Source organism: Scaptodrosophila lebanonensis, unplaced genomic scaffold (genome assembly GCF_003285725.1).
Source record: "Scaptodrosophila lebanonensis strain 11010-0011.00,11010-0021.00 unplaced genomic scaffold, SlebRS2 tig00001412-arrow-pilon, whole genome shotgun sequence".
NCBI classification, from domain to species: domain Eukaryota; kingdom Metazoa; phylum Arthropoda; class Insecta; order Diptera; family Drosophilidae; genus Scaptodrosophila; species Scaptodrosophila lebanonensis.
The window spans coordinates 10082552-10101365 of NW_022060739.1; the positions used below are offsets into that span (position 1 = coordinate 10082552).

At 35.9% G+C, this 18814-nt stretch overlaps 1 protein-coding gene across 1 annotated transcript in view; it reads left to right on the forward strand.

The window, feature by feature from the left end:
- The window catches only part of LOC115631134 (probable G-protein coupled receptor CG31760), a 41294-nt gene that overhangs the window by 4529 nt on the left and 17951 nt on the right, over window positions 1–18814 (forward strand). Inside the window, 2 exon segments of the mRNA XM_030527802.1 lie at window positions 12979–13482; window positions 16099–16285. Of these exon segments, the coding sequence (XP_030383662.1) occupies window positions 13009–13482; window positions 16099–16285 (661 nt within the window). The 5' untranslated portion in view covers window positions 12979–13008.

The following is an 18814-nucleotide window of genomic DNA, read 5'->3' on the forward strand; positions in this document are numbered from 1 at the left end:
CACATTTCATATCAGCTTCTACATAAGTATTTGCATTTCAAATACTCGGGCAGAACGAAGTTTCCGACTTGGTCTATTGACCCTGGAGACACTGAACTCAAGGTGTATAGAGAGCAGGCAAAGCCTGCATGTTTATGCTAATGTTAAATGCATAATCAGTGTGCCAGCATATACATTATTTATAAACTATTGCTTACAAATATAAACGGGTTCATGTCTCAAATTATAATATCCTGTCAATTCCAATTAAGTGCGATAAATGCAACTTATGTAATTCAAATTCGTTGGCAATTGTTGCAAAAATTAGTAACCCTATTCATTGAATATTAATTAGCAAACCAAATCAAACACGCCACAGTACACAACTTAATTAAAATGCATAAACCCACACAGTTGACCGTAAAATTAGCAGAAATTTAATTATGTTCGAATTGAATTCGGTAATTGTGCGAGTATATTCATACTTATGTGCTCGCATGTATATGAAAATATACAAGTATGTACAAATATATTTGCGATGCTCACATTTGTGGCAGTTGGACATATAATTCACCTGTCGACATATTGACGTGTGCTTTTTAGTATAAATAATCCATTGCAGATGATATGCAGACTTTTCGTGAATTTAAATTGGTGTTTGATTCGTGTTTGGATTAAATTGTAAATATTAATGAATAAATGTCATTATATCATAGAAATAGTTGTCGAAGAAGCCATTTTATATAATTGAATTATTTGATTTCTATTCTACTTTTTTGCCAGTAATAAAGCAGTTTCTTTAAATGTAAATAAATGTATATTTTTGAATGGTTCTTCCATCTTATGCACATCATTTTCTCATCCCCATCAATCATAAAGTTCTTTGAGTGACAATAATTGATAAGAATGTTTGCAGACATTCAATGTGAATTTCATAGGCCGCATCATACAGACTAACTTATGTGTCTTCATTCTTCTTTGTTTCATTTGCTCAGTTGGCTTTGTTCAATTTTCTTGTTTATTTCTATGTACATATGCCTGTCTGTATGTACATATGTGAGAATGCCTGTTAAGTCGGCTTATTCTCTTATGTTTTATTAGAATGTAAGCTGCTTGCCAATGAGTGCCATTTTAGCTGCAACCCATTTGTTTGCTTGTCAATGTTCATATATGTTTCTATATATCTGAGCAACAACAGCACATGTACAAATCTGTCTATATACATACATGTGTATGTGTGTGTTTGTGAATGTTTTTCTGTTGGCTTGTACAAAGGCCCTGTGGCAGTCAGGCAACGACAATGATGTCCATAGCGATAAATATTAATGACATCGTGTCGCTGACGGTGGCTTCATTTTTATTTGTTTACATTCAGACGTGTATGTCCCACATACGACCTACGAGTATAACAACAAATAGTACCTATTAAGATATGTCAGCGGTTGGAAAAGGTTATGTTGTTCTGGCCAGCTGGCCAGCTGATAATAATTTCATGTCAAGACACATTCTATCATTGAAGCAGTAAAGTCCTTCGAACTAAGTAATTCCAGCTAAAATTAAATTTGTTGAGTGTATTTTATAAACAACAAGTAAAGCACAAAGCAGCTACTATTTCAACAAAAGTGGAAGCCAAAACAAATTCAAGTTTCTGCAAATTAAATGAACGAAAGTTTTCCTTTAACTAAGAAGCAAGCAAAGCTGTCGGAATTTTCGCTGCACATTTGAGCGAACAAAATTAAGTACTGGAAGTTTGCATTTCATCCCGACAAACTTCTGTAGAAATTTCTAATGATGTTTAAAGCTACAAACGTTTCAAAGTGTAATCGGTAAGAGCAATCGGCTTAATGTATTCCTAAATTAGTTTCTAAAAGCCGATTGTATTACAAGTGTTGCTCACATTTTCGAGTGCTTACTGAACTAAAACAGTACTCTGTATTGCGATATAGTAGTGTAAAATGTTTGAAACAAACCATAAAGTACTCAAATATTTTCCACGCCAATAAGTAGTAAAAGGTTTATGAAAATAGCCGTTAACAATAATAAATTCACTATCGAATTTAGAATTACAATCGTTTAAGCATTTTTGATTAGCAAGTGTTATAGTGTTAATGAAAGTATAAAAAGAAACAACGGATTAAAGTCTTTTTAATTATAAATTGATTGTGACAGCAAAAATAAAAATGTGCCGCTGAAAAAAGTACAAAGTCAGGAAAACATTATTATACTTGTAAGTCACACAAAAGACAGCTTGTAGTATAAATAAATTGAATCTACAAAAAACATCAGTTTCATTTGATATGTTTTTCTCAATATCTAGTTTTTCACACGATAAGTTCCAAGTAAGCTTTTTTCAATAACAAAAACTCCTTAGTGTTGAACAAAAAAATCCACACTTTTTGCTGACAAAATCTTCAATAAATTCCACTGGCAATAAATAATTATCGGTTTGTTAAAAAGTGCTTTAAAAACATTTGTCATATTTTACGGAACCCTACGTTTTTCCACTTGGCGTCAAGTTGACATTAAGCTTAACACCCACCCTCCAATAGGGTAAGAGCCACGCACCAAACGCTGCCAGAGTGCCAACTCAAATCAATAAACTCATTATAGCTATATTTATTTGTACGAGTGTGTGTGGTTAGGCTTTGAATTCGACTCAATTGCCATTTGAAGGCGGCCCACTGTTCCATGTGGGGCTAAATTATATGTAATTTTCAATCAAATCGCCACGAAATTGACAGCACGGGGCACGACCAATAGTTTATGAAATGCCAAATTAAAGATAATGATATCAGCTGGCCAAGTGGCATTCTGAAATATGCACGTAATTCAGTAATGGAGCGAGTAATAAGGGAAAAATATACTAAAATGATTATGCGAGCAGTTGATTAAAAGCTAAAATAAATATAGTGGACTGCTAATGAAAACCCTTGACTATTTTCATTAAACTTTTCTCATTTTTCCACCAGAAAAGGGGGGAACAGGAAATAAAATATACACACTATACATATGCAAAACTGGCAAAACGCTGGCAAAGTGAACAAACGTTGCTTTATCCAATTTTGCGGCTGGGCGTGCATTTTAAATGAGAGACTTTTACAGATTAATTTGCATCCGAGCTGCTGCTGTGTGCAAGTAGCAGCAGCATTGTGTGGAGCCTACTAAAATGGGCGGGCTCTGTATTTTGCTTTGGCATGCAAAACACAACAGCCGCAGCACAACAAAAACAAAACCAAAAACGAACAAGAAAAACAACAACACCAGCAACGAGAGCCACTCCAAAGTCAAATGAAAAGCGTTTACAGCAACAAATACAACAACAACAACTACTTTGCAATGTCATTTTTCGCATTTTTCCGTTGCCGCCCATTTTGACGCCTTTTCCCCGAACCACCCACCCATACCTTACCCTCACTCCCCTTAAACGTGCACATATAGTACTTGTAGTTTATTTTTACAGCCAAAAGCTAGAGACGCAAGAAAAGTGGAAATTGTTGTTTTTAGTTTTTACAGCTTAAAGCGCCAACTGCAGTTAATGTGCACTTTTGACCAAGAATGCACCACACTAAAAGACATTTAGCAAAAACCAAAAAATAATATGCTGAGAGCATTGTAACAAAACACCACTGTTCATTGAAATAGGGATCAAATGCCTAACATTAGCAGCTGGAAAAAATAGTCCGATGATCGTCCGATAAATAGACGACGATTTGGATTGGGACGAACTAACAGCAAAGGTTTCAAACACCGCCCAGCTGAATAGTTCAAGAAATTATAGACTTTTGAAGTGTATGGCTGAAATCTTTAAAAAAAGTTGGCCGATCTTATAATGATTTAAGACTGTTTACTAAGTCTTTCCACAATAATTGCAGAGCTATTCATGTTTTCGCATACTCATCATAGTTTATTCCTCCAAGCTTTTTAATTACCACCATAACTAAGTTATTAAGAAATTAAAGAGCCTAAAAATAAATAAAAAATATAGTATATAGTTTATCATCAATTACAGCAAAAATCAGTAAAACCAGATTAAACGCTCGCTTTCAGTGTTTAATGTTGGTAAATCAAATAAATCCGCTGCCAATGTGGAAAATATGAAAGACCAGTCAAAACTCCACATTAGCCAACAAAATTGGAAGAGTTTTCTTTTGGCTTGTATATACATACACACAACACATATACATATTTGATCAACAACAATATACAAAACTAATTAAGAGTCAACGCATTATATTTTTTCGGATCTGCTTATTATACAAAGGATTGTCGGTTTTTATTATTGAATAAATTTTGAAAACATCGAAATTCGATATGCCTGCTTAACTGAAAATAGCAATGTCTATGCAACTTTTCTACTTATCTAAAAATATTATTTATAAATATTTCAGAATAAAGTATATCTAATTTTTTTCAATTGTAAAACAGCAACTGATTCGTTCTTTTCTTCAACTGAACAAATGAAAATGTTATCCTTTTCATTTCCAAAAACCAACAATAAATAACTCTTTCTCTTCTTTAAACTGGCAATTGATTTCACAGAGCTATTCTTTTTTGTAATTCATAAAAGTTACTTCACATTTTCGCTTTTGCTTAAACAAGCAAACTTTGTGAAGCCAAAGAATATATTTTCTTTTCTATTCAACTGTGCTGCAGTGTTGTGTAACGTGCCGTGCGCAGTTTCAAGTGTCATCAAGTTCAGCCATAAAATGTTCACACATGCACACACACACACACACAGCCATACACACACACACAGCAACTCGTGTGCGTAAATGAAAAACGAGAAAAAGGAAGCTCGTTTGTTGCTGCCAGCGTCGAATTTAACACTGTTGGTAATTTTTAACACTTGGCAGCTATAGGGCGAGAACGAAATAATTATTGCAAAACATCAAAAAGCACATTTAACTACAGTTCTTGTATAATTTCGCAGCACTTGTTCAAGTTTTAATTACGCTAATTTATATGCAAACTGCAATTGACGTTGCCATAGAGGCTGATGGATGAGGCGCCGAGGGCTGCCGATTGCGGTAACTGTGGCTGTGGCTGAAGCTGTGGCTATGGCTATGGCTATGGCTATGGCTGCTCTTCTCATTACACAACACAGAACTCCACACAATGTACAATGTATATTTACAAACCTACAATATTTTAGAGCTGTGCGTTATGGCGTGCGTCATGGGCCCAAGAAGGCCGTGAAATTTAAGCAGAGCTGTATTTACGCATTTTCACTTTTCTAATTCACGAAAACAATAAAAACATCAATTTATTTACGACTTTTCCATTTTCAAATTCACAAAAACAATAAAATTTCAATACATAAATAATAATTATAATAATATAATTATTATTAATATAATAATTATATAGTCTTCTATTTGTTACAGAAACGATGACCCATAGTTAAAGTATCGCTCTTACTGAAAAGTTTGTCCATTGATTTAAATAATATTAGAATTATAGTTTTAAAAAGTACTTAACTATTAAAAAGTTTTAAGATGCATCAACATGGTTTTTAAATCCAGCAATATTTTTAAACTGATTTCAATAAACTGGAGGTATTTGATGTAACTTTGCATTTAAGGAACATAAACTGTTATAAATAATTAAAATTGTATATGCATATTAAAGAATTATAATTAGTATACTCTTTCATCCCTTTGGCTACAGGGTATAAACAAGTCTGGAAAACTTGACTTTTAAAGACACTTATTTAATAACACAATGTGCCTTAAACAAAATAGATTTCTCGACATATTCTACAGTTGACATTAATACTTACATACAGCACTAATACTATGAAGCTACTTATCTTCTATCTAATCCTATCTTCTTCTTATAATACCAGAATGTGTAAAATTCAAAACTGAATATTAAGAAATTATCATTAAAAACGCACAAAAAGACTCAGTAAATTTCGTTAGCAAAATAAAAAAGTTTTGCTCCGCTAATCGTGATTAATCGTGACACAATTCATTATCACGCGCACAGCACTGCTACAAATATATGAGAAAGTAATGAGCATGTATGCATGCTTTATGACAATTGAAGCAGCGTCTGTGTCCTGGCAACATGCTGTGTCATGACCTCACCCGGACGGCTGCCTTTGATCTATGACTGCTGGCATACCTTAATTTGGTTTGCAAAGCTCATAAGAACACCCAAAGAGACGGTAATTGAGCAGTTTTCGTGTGTATTTAGGTTAAGTGTTCTTAAATAAAACAACTAAAATGTGAAATGTATCTAATAATATCCCCTTTTACATTGCCTTCTGGGAAATGATAATTGAATCTTATTTATTGCATGAGTAGTACTTATATGCTTGACAGCAATTATAGTTTTGTTAGGTTTCATATTAAATTAGCTTTTAATTAGAGATATTCACAAAAGCCTCTTGAAAAGGGGATCTTTATTCAAATATTTAATAAAACTATGAAACGAATATTGAATATTTCCTATACATATAAAATACCTCTTATCATCTGGAGATACTTGCTTTTTCTGCTACTTTATTCCATAATTGAATTCAATATTAATCGACAAGCTACTAATCTGAATATTTGCTTGGCTCCTACTATTTTCCCCCAACATTCAATTGCTTATGATTAGACTTTAAATTATAAATGAATTCTTAAAATTGTTTCAAATTTTTCGTCAAAATACATTTCTTCTTTAACTATTACATAAAGTTTGAATGAGCAGAGCACGCTCATTGAAAAGTTGTAGAGGAAAAAGGAATACATGAATGTTTAATCAATTTTCACGAATCGACAGAGAAATAAGTTTGAAGAAATGCAAAAGTATCCAGAACTTTGGGCATTGTTTTAGTTCCGCTTCGTTAAATTAATATTTGATCCGCAACTTTTGAGACTCAGCACGAAAAATCGCTTCAATGTTGTTGCCAAACGATGCCATCAAAGTTAAGTTAGCTGCAATTTTTTTAGCCATAAGTACCGAGCAATGTGTTGAGTGCTGCTGTGGCTGCTGCTGCTACTACTGCATTTAACTAGAGTTTAACTTTATGCTACACAAGAAATAATAGTAAAAATTTAATATTTATGCCACACAGTCAGCAGCAGCCGCAGCACAGCTTGCAATGTCAGACCTTGCTCGTACTGCTTCATTCTCTCACCACAGCGGGCGGCACATCAAGAGCAGCTGCTGATTCCTTGCTTGGCTGCCTGCCTTGCTGCCTTCCTCCTGCCTTGAAAGTATTTTACTTTGCGCCATTTTATGTGGCTTGGTTGCGTTTAAATGTTGGAAACTGCGACAACGGTGGCATTATGTTGTAACATTTTTTGTGGATGCTTTGCTGCGAGAAATTTGTCAACATGCTTATAAGCGTTATTTTTATTATTTGTTGTTCTTTTTTTTCATGCTTCCTCAACCCAGTTGCCGGCTAAGTTTAAAAAGGAATTTTCAGTTCAACAATATTTGCACCTATAAAGTTGTCTCCGCATATGAAAGACGGGCTTATGGGTTAAATTACTTCCTCGTTGGCATAGTCAACAAAAAAGTGTAAACACACTGAGCACACACACACACACACACACATACACGCATATGCCTTTATGGCCAGTGACTTTATTTGTCGCCATCAGTGCCAGTTGCTGCCAAAGGCAGCGCCAGCATCATTCATACAGCAATATTCCCTTTCCACACACACACGCAGAAAAACTATCTGTATGCCCTTTTGGTCCTTTTCATAAGTACGTGAGTTTTATCTGGCCTGCGCATTCGTTTATGGGGTTTAGTGCGTCTTTAAGCCTCAACTTAACGTATTCTTTCGTTCAGCTTTTTGCGATAAATAACAACTGTTTTCAAAGCTTGACACTTTTTCCCGCCAACACAACGTTCTCCACAGCCAACGCACAGTGGAAGGATTTCTTTAGCAATGTGAATAGAAAGACTAAAAGATGCTTTAACCTCACACACACCTTATATGTCCACTGTTATCGCACTCGCAGATAACTTACTGCATGCCTTAGTTGCTGATTTTGTCAGTTTTCTTAGTCATTGATTTTCGATCATAATAATTTGATGTGCTTTATGTAGCGGAAAGGAGCAGCAAAGACGCAGCACAATTCAAAGCAGCTTTATTGCCACAGAATGCATTCATGAATCTGACCAGAATGCTGACAATAAAGTTTGAACGTTATGTGCATTTGATTTTATGTGTGTCCCACACCCACACCCTCCCTTCCTCCTTCTCTCTGGCAGATTGTATTTTTATGACTTTATAATGCGGGCTTACTATCTCGGTTGTCGTTGGCCACAAACGATTACTGATTTACACTCGCATATATCGTACATATTATATAGTAGATATACTTGTGTGATTGTGCAACTAGAAGCCAGTTAAGAAACACAAAGCACAGAATAATTTGACGTGTGCTTGGGGCAAGCAATAACCGGGCTAAGCTAAAATTTTCACATTTTATCAAACTTATCCGACTCGCCACATCAAAAGTCCAATCAAAACATCCGCTCACATTATGCAAAGCACATGCACAAACTAATGTAACTACAAGGACAATAAAGGCAGGACATCAACAGCTGACAACTTCACTTATTCCGCTTGAGCTGTGACGTTTTGGCCCAAAGCCAATCCCATCCGTCCGTACAGCCCTCGTCCCAGTCCGACCAGGCGTTGAAACGTTTCATTTCCGTCGCCATTTTGGCCAACACTTAAAGCAAATGAAATGCCAGGTCCAAGTCAAACCGCAGGCGTAACACAAGGACAAGAACAACAACAACAACAACAATCAACTGAAAGGCTCAACGAAAGGCAAGAAAAAAGCTCATTAAATTAATGCAAGCCTAAGGAGTTTCTTCTGCATCTTCTAAACTAATTCTCAGCACAAAAAAACGACCGTCTCTCGAAATTTGTCAAAAGATCTGAAATGCTGATAGTCGTCGACAAGAAAAGCCAAAATGACGAACAAATGAACGAACGGATGCCAGCCGTGGGCGATAAGCAGCAGCTTATTTATATGTATTGGCACTCTTAGGTCTGTCTGTCTGTACATATGTATATATTTGTATGTACATATATACTTGTATGTATTTGTCGCCTACTGAGCCCGCAATTGTCAATTATGTTAAAGTGTTTATTGAGCTGCATTTAATCGCATTCAAAACGCTTCTGGTTAGCCATATCTTCCATTACAATATCCAGGCTATCGAATTTATTGGGGTGTGACAGTTAAGCCAGAAAAATAAACAAATAAATTGTAGAGTTTTCTGAGACATGCATTTTGTGATACAATTTTTGGTATTTATTTTAGGCATTTAAAATTCCTAAAAGTCTTCTATTTACATTTATAAGTTTAAAGTGTTATATTTTTGAACAAAATGATGATAAAGAGAAAGGTCTGTTGTTGTTAAAATTGCACTTTTTATTAATTTTAAATATATGTTTAATACAATATTATAAGTATTAACTTTCCTAGGTATATTGTTAAGCACACAGTTGCCCCTTTTTAATTTTTTAGCAGCAAAAATCGCCTTCATTAACAGTTTTCCACACACACACACAAATACATACATTCGGTCGAAATAAATTAGTTAAGCTGTAACTTTTAATGTTTAGATAGGCTTTCCTTTATTTGGATTTCCCAACAAAAGCCTTAGCTTGCTCGAAAATGCCATAAACCTTTAACCCATGCCTCACATATTTAGCCATCAAAATTGCTTATGCATAAAAAGTCATGTCGTGCTCAAAAAAAGACGAACCACACACACACACACACAAAGCACATATGACAAGGTAGCATAAAGCTTAAAATATACAAAGTCGCTGCCCAACACACAGCATGCAAAACATTTTATGGACGTCCAGCCAGTATTTTAACCCAGTCTCTCACTATCACTCAGCGAGCTGTGTTTATTTTGACAAGCGTATAAAAAAGATAAATAGCCAGAGTAACAACAATAAAACAACAACTGTGGACATGTGGAACAAAAAGCGGCGCATTTCCGCTTACCGGTCTTTTTTTGTGGTTCAGTTCCGGCCAAGGCCCGGTATAGCTTTTCTCTTACCTTTTTTCTATTTGTTCGGTATTTCAAGCGCGCTCTACATATTGTTCATATTGCTTCAGCATCGCTGACTTTCTATCGCATGCCACAAGCACACACACACACATACACACACACACATACACTCACACACAGGGGCTGCTTAGTCATGCTTATGATACACACGCGCGCACACACATGCTGCGAAATTGTCTAACTGTAAACAATAAATATAAACATACCGCAGACGACAGCAACCACCTTATCCCCTCAAGTTCAAATAGAAATTTGTTTGCAATTTTTTGTCATGCATAATATTTACGGGGAAAACGGCTAATGCTTGTCAGGCTACCTAGAGATTATGCATACGACCCGTGCACAGCATGTGGGAATTGATTAAGCCACAGTGAAGGGACTAAGTCCCTTAAAGTTAGACACAAGCCAGCTAGATGAGCTTAAATTTGCGACTAATAAGCCACAAAGTGTGGAAAAGTCACATCAAAGTTACTAACTAAACTGAGTAACATTCTTGACTAAAAACATTTTTATTATAAATATAAGGAATATCTTTAAAATATACTCAATTTTTATAGATGAACTCAATTTTAATATGAGGCGAACAATATTGCCTGATAATCACTCAAAAGAATGAGCAAAATATCATTTACTTGTAGCTTTGATCTTTACAAAAATTCTTTTAACTTTTGAAGTCTTTTACTTCATAAGCAATTCAACAAAAATGCTATCTTAACAAAAAAAATGGCATACTCTGTGAAAATTCCCTATGATTCTGGAGCCAAATCGATGAGGCGACCAACGATGAGTCATTTCTAAAATGGTTTAAGCCTGTTTAGTTTGCCTGCCAAATATAAACCAGTCCTTAGCTGTTAACATTAAAAATAAAAGCTTTCTGTGACACTTTTTTTTTTATTATTAAAAGTGATTTAAAGTTTAAAAGTTTGGTCCTGTAAGAAATACCAGTTACCTCCCAAAAATTTCCAATTGCCGATAAGTAGTCAATACGTATTGATAATTGACTTCAATTTTGCTGAATTTATAATTAAATTTGAAAGTATTTATATAAAGTTGTACAGGATTAAAAGTTAATCAATTCTCTGGTCGACAATTATAAATGACAATAACGTGTTTTCTTTTATGTATTTTTAATTGCAATGAGCTGAACAATTAATGGCGTCAACTTTCCATAAGTCAAAAATTATATTATTTTGATTAAATATTTATTTTTTATATTTATTGCAGAATACATAAAGCCACCATATTTTATTTTCATCGTGCGCAAACAAAAGTTGCACAGATTATCTGAGCTATAAAATATTATTCATTTGCTCATTAAGCCAAACTAGAACACTAAAAAAACATAAATAGCCACAAATTTAATACTGCCTGCCAGCCAGTAGATAAGAAATGAAAGCTGAATTAAAATTTCAAACAACTATGGCAGACAATTCGAAAAGAAGAAGGAAATAATGTACGCAGCTAGTTTCTTTGGCCAAAGAAGTGATGAGACCGATTTAGAAATTGGTGAAGGCGAAACTGAAAGAAGGAAGCAGGATCTATCAAAATAATACCCACTTGAAATACTTGTATGTATAAAATTTAAATGCGCAATTGCCACTCAGAAGTTTAAAAGACGTGCTGGGGATATGTAGAAATGTGTTGAAGCACTTTAATGCATATACTTGTATACAACAATATTTCAAAATAGGACTCGGCAGCCATTTTAAAAGCAGCGCAAACAAATGGAGCCAGCAAGCAAGGAAGCAACAGGAACCACTTTCAGAGACCATTTTTTATTACCAGCACACAACCCTTAAAGGAAAAGCTACGTCGCTCCATTTGCTTTTGGCCGCATGTCTGAGGGTTTTGAATTTAAATGCAACATGCCACAGTCACACTTGCAGTTACAGTTAGAGTTAGAGTTACAGTTAGAGTTCGTCGCCACTAATGTACAAAACATGTAACATATATTTTTGTTATTTTAGCGAGACGAGTGGATATTTACATTTCGTTCGCTTTCATCGAGGAGGCGAAGAGTTAAGTGAAATGAAAAAAAGGCGTTCCATTTCTTTGCTGGTCCGTGTTTTATGTTCATTTCTTTTTATCATCCAGCAGGATTTGGCGAGCAAGTGGGCGGGCAGACAAATGTACACAGACCTTAGGACGCCAGGTAGACTTTAAGTGCCATGTTGAATCTTTACTTTCCATGTTGATACTGTTTCAGTTGTTGTTGTTTTTCTTGTTGTCGCATAAACTGTTTGGCATTTTTATGGCCTTTCGGCGTTTCAGGACCTGTCTCACTTTCAATGGACTTGCTGTATTTACATTTTGGTTTGCTCGCACAAATATTAGTGCAACTTATTTATATGTAAATATGTGTATGTATGTACATATTTATGTAAACCAAGCTCGCTTGAAATACTTTATGGCTTTCGACTGGGTAGGCAAATAAAAGTTAAAGCTGCCAGAAACAAACAAAGCACTAAAATAATGTCACAAAAGTTAATTTTCGAAAGGTGTGGTAGTATTTAGCGCAGACTAACATATCTCTTATTTTAAATCTAGGCTCTGAAAGACGTCAGCTGTGGGCTTGGCCCACATCAAGTACTTGTTAACTTGTTGTTGAAAAATTATACTTATTTTGAATTACTGAGTGCAACACTTAGCCAGAAAGTTTATCAGAAACCCACAAACTATGGGTGTGTACAGTTTTAAGTGTTTTACTTTTGTTCACACTGCAGCAATGGCTCTGAAAGACTTTCCATTAAGTAAATATATGCAAGTGTTGTGTGAAAAGCTTTCGCTACATTTGCCAGACAACGACGTCGACGACAATTACAAAAGTTGGCCGAGCTGTTGAATTACTTATTAACAGACATTATTTGTATGCGGCTCTTGGCACGCAATAAAAACCCTACTGATGATGATGATACACTCTCTCTCTCTCTCTCTCTCTCTCCATTTCAGTTGCACAGTTGTTGCAAATGCACAACAACAATGAAATGCATGTTCAATGCAGGAGCAAACGACAACAACTACAACATCAACAACAACAACAAGCTGTGCAGGCCTGCCTGTCAGCTGCAGAAGGGGCAGGAGCATCGGCAACAAGTGGACCGCAGTCATGTAACTGGCACCGTAGGACGATTGCATTTGGCATGGCTGCTTCTACTGTTGTTGCTGCTATTGCTGACGCCAGTTGAACATGCAAATGCGACAACAGCAACAGCATCGGCCACAACAACAGCAACAGCAACACTCGCAACAGCAGCAGCAGCAGCAACAACAAGTCTAACAGCAACATTGAATACTTCAACAGCAGCCTCATCGTCAATTGCTCCCGCCCATGCGCCCAGTAATGGATCTGGAGGTGGGACTGGGACTGGGACTGGCACTGGCCAGGCAGCCATTACATTCGGCATTCCATTTAAAAACATTGTGCGCATCGGTGATGGCAACATAGTCACTAGGGTGAGTATTAAAGTCCCATTTGTGCGCAGGGACGGACAAATTTTTACAAATGTTTACACATTTCTTCATTTGTGGGACGGTCCAAGTACATAGATTAGCATAATGAAAGAAAATATGAATATGAATATATTGATATGATTCTGCCGATTGGAATGCTCTGTTGCCATCCCTGGTTCCTTGTTAAAAGTTGGGGCGCCCGCATACGCCCAAGCAGCAATATAATTTATCATTAACTGCAATTAGCGGAAGTGCAATTAAAATAATGAGACACACTTCAAGCTAAAGCGTGTCGCAGCATGGCGTCTGGAGAGTGTCTCCTAAGTGTTCCATGAATAGTGTGCATATGTGTATGTGTGAGTAAGTGTCTGTTTGTGTGTGTGTGTGTGTGTGTGTCAAATCGCACTTCATTGCACACTTAGTCTGACTAATTGACTTGTGGTGCGATTGCACTTCACTACCAAATATTAAGTGCTCCGCTTACTTAAATGTCCTGAGCTGTGTAATTTGTTAAGTGGATTTTAGGAAATCAAGAGGCAGCAGCATTTGCCGCAATTGAATTCAAGCTCTTAGTGCCAGCTAATTAAATGGATGGCCATGCAACAAAAAAGACGAAACTCAAGGTTTAGCTCAGCATTGAATTTATTTGAAGGTATTAAGAATTAAGGGAGAATAGCTTAGTCTAATGAATGACCTTCGTGATTTTCTCTTAAAGATCTTAGAAAAATCACTATTCTGATGCAAATATAGCCTAATTCAAGGCGTCTTTTATTTAATTATAGATCAACTCAATGGGATGGCATGTATTTAGTTAGGGCGTGAAAGAAGTTCATTGGTTCATTGGTAGCCAGAAGCATAAATTATTTTCTTAAATCGCTTAATTTCTGATTGTGATTCAATTTGTATTCGAAATAATCACAGCACTGGGACACACACACATACACAATATCATAAAATGCTCTACAATACTCGTATATACCCTTTTTATGCTCACACTCAATTGCTGTAACTTTTCTGCTGCCACACAAACAATCAGAAACAATCTCATGGACCTACAATCAATTTCTAATCAACTACTTTCAACAAAAACTCAATTGTGCTGCCATAAAACACTGCCGCACAATGGCAGAACAATGGACTTCCCAATGCCTGAGACAAAGTCAGTTATGGAGAGCTGTCTGGCACTTTTGTTAAAACAATTTAGCCTTTAAAGACGTAAGCGTTACGTTCTAAAACAAAAACTTTCTACGCTTAGAACAAAGAGAAAGCCAATAACGCAATTTTCCACTCAAACGATAAAAGGGTCGTTGCGTCAAAACTCCAAAAAAAAAAAAAAAAAAAAAAAAAAATGGCGAGGGGCTGGTCCGCCATTCCTTAACCACACACGCATGAAATAAGGAACAGCGGCGTTCATTGTGCTGGTCAGTGGGCCACGTTTAGAAAATTTATTTTTAATGCGTTTGTGTACAGGCAACGGTGTCGACGATGCCAGTGTCAACAGCAACGGGCCCTTTGCTTGTCGGTTAATAAAATGATTTAGGTTAACAGAGAGCGTTCGGTGTTCGGTTCGCAGCCTCCTCACTCTGCTTATGCACAAGTGCGTCCTGACAACGCATAAAAGTAAATGCTAATAGACACAAAGTGCTCCAAACACACCCACACAATGCGTAACTAAAGTACACGCTCGCTACAACGAACTAACTTCCCACAACTGAAGACTTTTTGACAGAACAAGTCCGTCCGTCATCTTCTAGCCTTATTGCAGATATTTATTTGTAGACTTGTGGATGTACAAAATAAAAGACTCTGACCCTTTTTTTTATAAACAATTTTTCACTATTTATTAAGCTAGTATTCTGCTACCAATATGCCAGCTTAAGCTAGTAGTACATTAATATGGAATACAAATATTGTCCATAGGTATACATCTATAGGAAACATATATGTAAATATACAATGTAATATTTACAATAGGCTTAAATTAAATATGAAATATATTTTATGAAATTCTTTATTTCACAAAAGGGATCTTGTGGGGAGATCCTTCGGTTGGCACTTCACTTTCTTCACTATTCTTAGAAACCATTCGAAACTCTTAAAAAAATAAACTTAAATAATTTTATTTGTAGAAGCAAATGATAATTTAAAAACACTTAGTAAAGAAAAATATAAAAAAGGTTCCCTGACAATGCATTTTCGTAAAATAAAGTTAATTTCAATTAATTGTTTCCGCTCAGAATACATAAGACAGCAATCAGCTTTCTATAGACTTGAAATAAATGTTAAAGGCTTCGTTTATCAAAAAAAAAAAAAAGAGAACTTAAACATTTTTGATAAACAGACTGATTCTAAGGTTGAAGAAAATATTCTAACCTATTTGAAAATATTCTTAGTATTATTTGTAGATAGTTTTCTGTTGAAATATATAGGTTACTTCATAGGAAAACAGATTTGGGGTAAAAGTTCTTTTCAACATACACAAACCTTCTAAAGAAATCCAACACAAACTTCTTCGTAAAATTTACAAATGCGTCTCCACTTTATCGAATGTTTACTTTACTTGTGTATGTGTCCATGTGCTAAGACTTAACTTTGTCTCTCGTTGCTTCTCATTTTCAGTCCGCCATCGAACAATCGCTGGTCACGATACACGACATTGCCACAGAAAATTTGGGCACGCTGTGCATATCGACGCTATATCGGCCGCTTCAAGTGCCCATTAACTCGGAACGCTATGAGAGTTCCAGACAAAAGGCTGATTTGGCAGCATCGATACTGCAAGAAGTTGGCATAATACGGCATGGCGGTGAGTACAATTACATACATATTTACATACTTATGTATCTCTTGTAGTATGTATATAGGACGAGTGCTCCCACATAAAACAAAATGCGGGCTTCACGCTTCATGTCCCTATTGATTATTGATTTTATTTCGCCTGTTTGGTGTGTCGCTTCACTTTTGGCCTGATTGTTGTGCATGGCCAGTAAAAATTTAATTTCCGGCTGTTACAATTCAATGTCAATGCGTTGGCAGGGGTCGGGAGTTTTTAAATGTGTTGTGGGAGTTTGGGGAACTTTTAGAAACAATAGTTGAAAAAGTTTTTAAGCAATATGAACAGGCATGAGGAAATGACGCTTCAAAGTAGGATTACAAATTTGCAGTGAACTGCTTAAAAAATTTTATATACAAGTATATATATTGCTTTCAAATAATAATAAGCTTTTGTTACAAAAATGTATTCAAAGCAAATTATCAAATGTTGGCAAACAAATGAATGAATCATTCCTCTGTGTTTTTGTACGTAAGAGTTCAATAAAATACATAAAAAATTATATATTATTTTTATTTAGTCGCATTTATTGTATAATTGAAGAATATTGAATGAGCTCTGCAATAAGCTAATCTTTATTTGTATAGGAAAAAAAAGTAACAATACAAGCTAATACGTTGTGGAACAGGAAGAAAGTTCATTTTATTTTGGAAGTTAATTTTAAATAATAAAAGTTTAAGGAATAAAGAGAAGATGTCAACTTTAGAGCTGAAGTATTTTAAAAATGTAGTTTAAAAATTGGAAACTCATTTTGTTTTTAAATTTAATTTCAAATAATACAAGCTTAAGGAACGAGAAGACGGTGTCAACTTTAGAGCTGAAGTAATTTAAAATTGGAAATTCATTTTATTTCTAAATTTAATTTCAAATAATGTATAAGCTTTAGCAATAAAGAGTAGGTGACAACTTTAGAGCTGAAGTAATTTAAAAATCTACATTTAAATATTCAGTATATGTGATACCCTTCACATATAATGCACAGTACTTTTGACTATTCGTGTGTGCATACAAGTATGAAAACCCATAAATTAGAACACGAAATTTCTTTGCCTAATCAAAAAAGCAATTAAAAATATGAATACCAAAAATTTGGCTAAATTGAAAATATCAAAAAGTTTCAGTTGCAAGACTGCAATCGAAAATTATTTAGAAATATCGATCACATCCAATGGAGAAATTGAAATAAAGTATAGGAATGCCGACGCCCAAAAGTAGGCAACACATTTTTGAAAACCCAAGCGCCTTTTTGTTTGCTTTTCACATGGCCCCATAATGCCAATGCCAATCAATCAGGCAATTGATAACCTTTTTAGTAACTGGCGCTTTCGAATTGGCTTAAATTTATTCGATTTTAATGCGCACATCCGCATTTAATATGCATGCCAGCAGAATTTTGAACAGGCTGTGGGAACGAGCCAAATGGCACGCCAAGCCATCGAATGTACATACATACATACATATATACTTGTACATATCGCAGGATTAGTTGTGTATGTATAAGGCGGCTCCTGTTGCTCCCGTTTGAGTGTGTAGCACCGAATTCGCTTTCACTTTGTGCGATTTTTGCTGACACGTCGCACCTTTTCAGTGTCAAAATGTTGGAGTGGTACGGGACCGAGCATTGTGGGGCATTGAAAACGTGAAAGCGAGAATCAAGTGGTGGTTGGGGTTAGAAAAGCAACTTGTATGCGCTTCAGCACGCAAGCAACAGAATGTACCATTGTTGTTTCAGCTTGTGTTGCTGTTGCTGTTGTTGTTGTTATTATTATCCAGAGCATTGTAGTGTGCGCGATTTTTGCTCGTCTGTTGCGGAAGCTACGAATCATGGCGTGTCCTTGACTACACGACACACTGATAGCTTTGGCTTGTCGCCTTTGCTGGCGTTGTTGTTGTTGTTGCTGTTGCTGCTACTGCTGCTGCTGCCGCTGGCATTTTCAAGGCTTGCCATGACAGGACACAATTCACCAGTGGCGACAACGACGCACTTGCGGCAACGCATCAAACGCCTTCATTTTCTCGCAAAATATTGTTGTTGTTGTTGCTGTTGTTGTTGGTAGGCCAACTGACTCTCATATGCTTGACAACGCTGCTGCTGCTCTCGTTGTTGTTTCTGTTATTGGTCCCTTGTCGTTTTAAGTTGCTGCTCTTGCCAGCCTTGTATATTAAGTTTAAAGTTCGTCTCTGCCTCGTTATTTGACACATGATGGTCCCATTCCACACTCTGACTCTGGCTGTGATTCGCTGCAAATGCTTGGGCTTAAGCCGCCATCAACCTTTATATGTATGTACATCTACATACATGCATACCCATATGTCTATAGTTGTGTGCGTTTAATGGCCGACAGTTGTGGGCCAGATTTTTATATATATTTTGTCTCTGTTTTGAGTGAATTATGCGTGTGCCCTGCCCAGACATCTGTGGAAAGTTACAAACGACAATGTCATGTTTAAATTTTTTGACTGGCAACAGCAGACATGTTAAAACACGCTCATATACTCGTG